Source organism: Chanos chanos, chromosome 1 (assembly GCF_902362185.1).
Source record: "Chanos chanos chromosome 1, fChaCha1.1, whole genome shotgun sequence".
Classification (NCBI taxonomy): Eukaryota; Metazoa; Chordata; class Actinopteri; order Gonorynchiformes; family Chanidae; genus Chanos; species Chanos chanos.
Window position 1 is genome coordinate 60,272,377 of NC_044495.1, and position 2,512 is coordinate 60,274,888.

The 2,512-nt window shown below is 47.5% G+C and overlaps 1 protein-coding gene across 1 annotated transcript in view; it reads left to right on the forward strand.

Moving 5' to 3' along the window:
• Nucleotides 1-1,513: 1,513 nt before the first annotated feature.
• npy8br (neuropeptide Y receptor Y8b) overlaps nucleotides 1,514-2,512 on the forward strand; it is a 1,107-nt gene continuing 108 nt past the window's right edge. The window contains exon 1 of the mRNA XM_030766575.1: nucleotides 1,514-2,512. This exon is cut by the window's right edge and continues 108 nt beyond it. Coding sequence (XP_030622435.1) covers nucleotides 1,514-2,512 — 999 coding nt within the window.

A 2,512-nucleotide genomic window follows, 5' to 3' on the forward strand; every position in this document is an offset into this window, starting at 1 on the left:
CCCTCTCCCGCTGATGGAAAGAGATGATGGTGAAGATATAAAAATAGAGCGAGAGAGAGAGAGAGGAGGAGGAGGAGGAGAACAATTTGGATTGGTTTGATTAAGACTTTGGATTCTGTGGCTTGAAAACAGTTATTATTGGACGTATTGATTGAGGTTTGCTCCGGCATTTTGGACGGCTTATAGCTGCAGGAGGGTCCAGATATCTCGCGAGGGGGAGATAACCTGGACTGCACTCAAAGGAAACCAATATTCACCAGCCTTCACAGAGCATTTCTCTGTTTTCTTTGCTGCCATAAGCTGGAGTGTGTTCCATACGCAGCTTTAAATGGGCGTATTGTTCAAAGACAGAGGCTTGTAAATTATAAACAGCAGCTTGTTAAGACTTTTTTTTTTTTTTGCATGTTCATTAACGCGTCGTGTGCATGGCAGTCGTGATATCTGAGTTTTGTCGCGGAACATAAGAATGTTGCTCAGGCATGCTGGCTTTCGATTACAACTGCATCAGTAGCCTGGTTAAAAATTAATGTTCTCTTTTGAAAAACAGGCTGTTTTTAGACATGATGATAAGAAGAAAAAATTGAGGACATCAAATGAATGCCTGAGCGGAGCGGAAAGGCTTGCGAGAGTCACTCTTTTCTTGTCTTTAAATGAAACCGTTTTTGCCATATGTTCCGGATGAATCGAAAATATTCAAAACATTGTTTCAAAAACAAAGTTTTTGGACATTGCATACTGGGAGTGTACAGAGACACAGCGGGCTTTTCTTTATCTCTTGTTCTGTTGTTTTTCACATTTTATATAGTGATGACATGCTAAAAACACCAAGGTTGAAAAACTTTTGTGAGAGGTGAACATTCTTTTTTTTGAAAAGTTTTGTTTTGTTATCATCAAGGACAGGCCAAATCAGACATACTAGAGTTGAAGAAAAAAGAGGGAGAGAAAGAGAGAGAGAGAGAAAGAGAGAGAGAAAGGAAAAAGAGAGAGAGAGAGAAAGAGAGAGAGAGAGAGAGAGAGAGAGAGAAGGATACATCAATCACTCTTTGTCCTTAAGCTCTAATGAAGGGTAATTTCCAACCTCTTAACTCTGACATAATGTTGATGAGACAGGCAAGTAATAGGTCTGACAAATGACTACAAGCCGGATCATTCCCAGTACTGAGGTTACCCCATTTCCCATCTCTCAAATAAGTGTCATTACCTCCCACTCAGAGTTTTTATATTTTACACAAGATCTTATCTTTGCTGAAGGACTAATCCTCACTTGCTTTTGTTTTGTTTTGTTTTGTTTTGTTTTTTCATCGCAGGGACTTTCAAGCAAGTACTGCCGTCGCAAAAACCCCCTGAGAAGACTCACAATGAGACGACCAGACACCAGCGGCTCTGTTTAGAAACGAGATACGACACGCAAGACGCAAGATAAAAAAAAAAAAATCAAAACAAAGATTCGTCTGGGTTGAAACAACGCACGGTGTCCCACCAAAGTCCCTGCTTTGTGAGGAATCTGTCAATCATGGAGGAACCTCAGCTAAACAACAGCAGCCCGCCCTGGTGGGAAGATTCTCCCTGGCTGGGAGACATTTGTCCCACCTCCCTCGGCGGCACCACCTTCCTCATCATCGCCTACAGCGCTATGCTGGCCGTGGGTTTGGTGGGAAACACCTGCTTGGTGCTGGTGATCACCAGACAGAAGGAGATGCGTAACGTCACCAACATCTTCATCGCCAACCTGTCCTGCTCGGACATACTTATCTGCCTCGTGTGCCTGCCAGTCACCATCATCTACACGCTGATGGACCGTTGGATCCTGGGGGAGGCGCTCTGCAAGGTCACGCCGTTCATCCAGTGCATGTCCGTCACCGTCTCCATCTTCTCCATGGTCCTCATCGCCCTGGAGCGCCACCAGCTCATCATCCACCCCACGGGATGGAAACCCGTGGTGGGGCACTCTTACTTGGCGGTGGCCGTCACTTGGATGGTGGCCTGCTTCATCTCCTTGCCCTTCCTGTCCTTCAACATCCTGACCAACACGCCTTTTCACAACCTCAGCGCTCCCTCCAACCCTTTCAGCGATCACTACATCTGCATCGAACAGTGGCCGTCCAACAGTCAGCGGCTGGCTTACACCACCTCGCTGCTGATCTTCCAGTACTGCCTGCCCCTGGTTCTCATCCTGCTCTGCTACCTCAGGATCTTCCTGAGGCTCAGTCGGCGAAAGGACATGGTTGAGAGAGCCAGGGACACCAGGCAGAAAAAGACCAAAGGCTCCAAGAGGATCAACGCCATGCTGGCGTCCATCGTGGCCGTGTTCGCCCTCTGCTGGCTGCCGCTGAACGTCTTCAACACGGTGTTCGACTGGAACCACGAGGCCATCCCCGTGTGCCAGCACGATGCCATCTTCTCCGCCTGCCACCTGACGGCCATGGCGTCCACGTGCGTCAACCCCATTATTTACGGCTTTCTCAACAACAACTTCAAGAAGGAGCTCAAGGCGCTGCTGTACCGTTGCCGC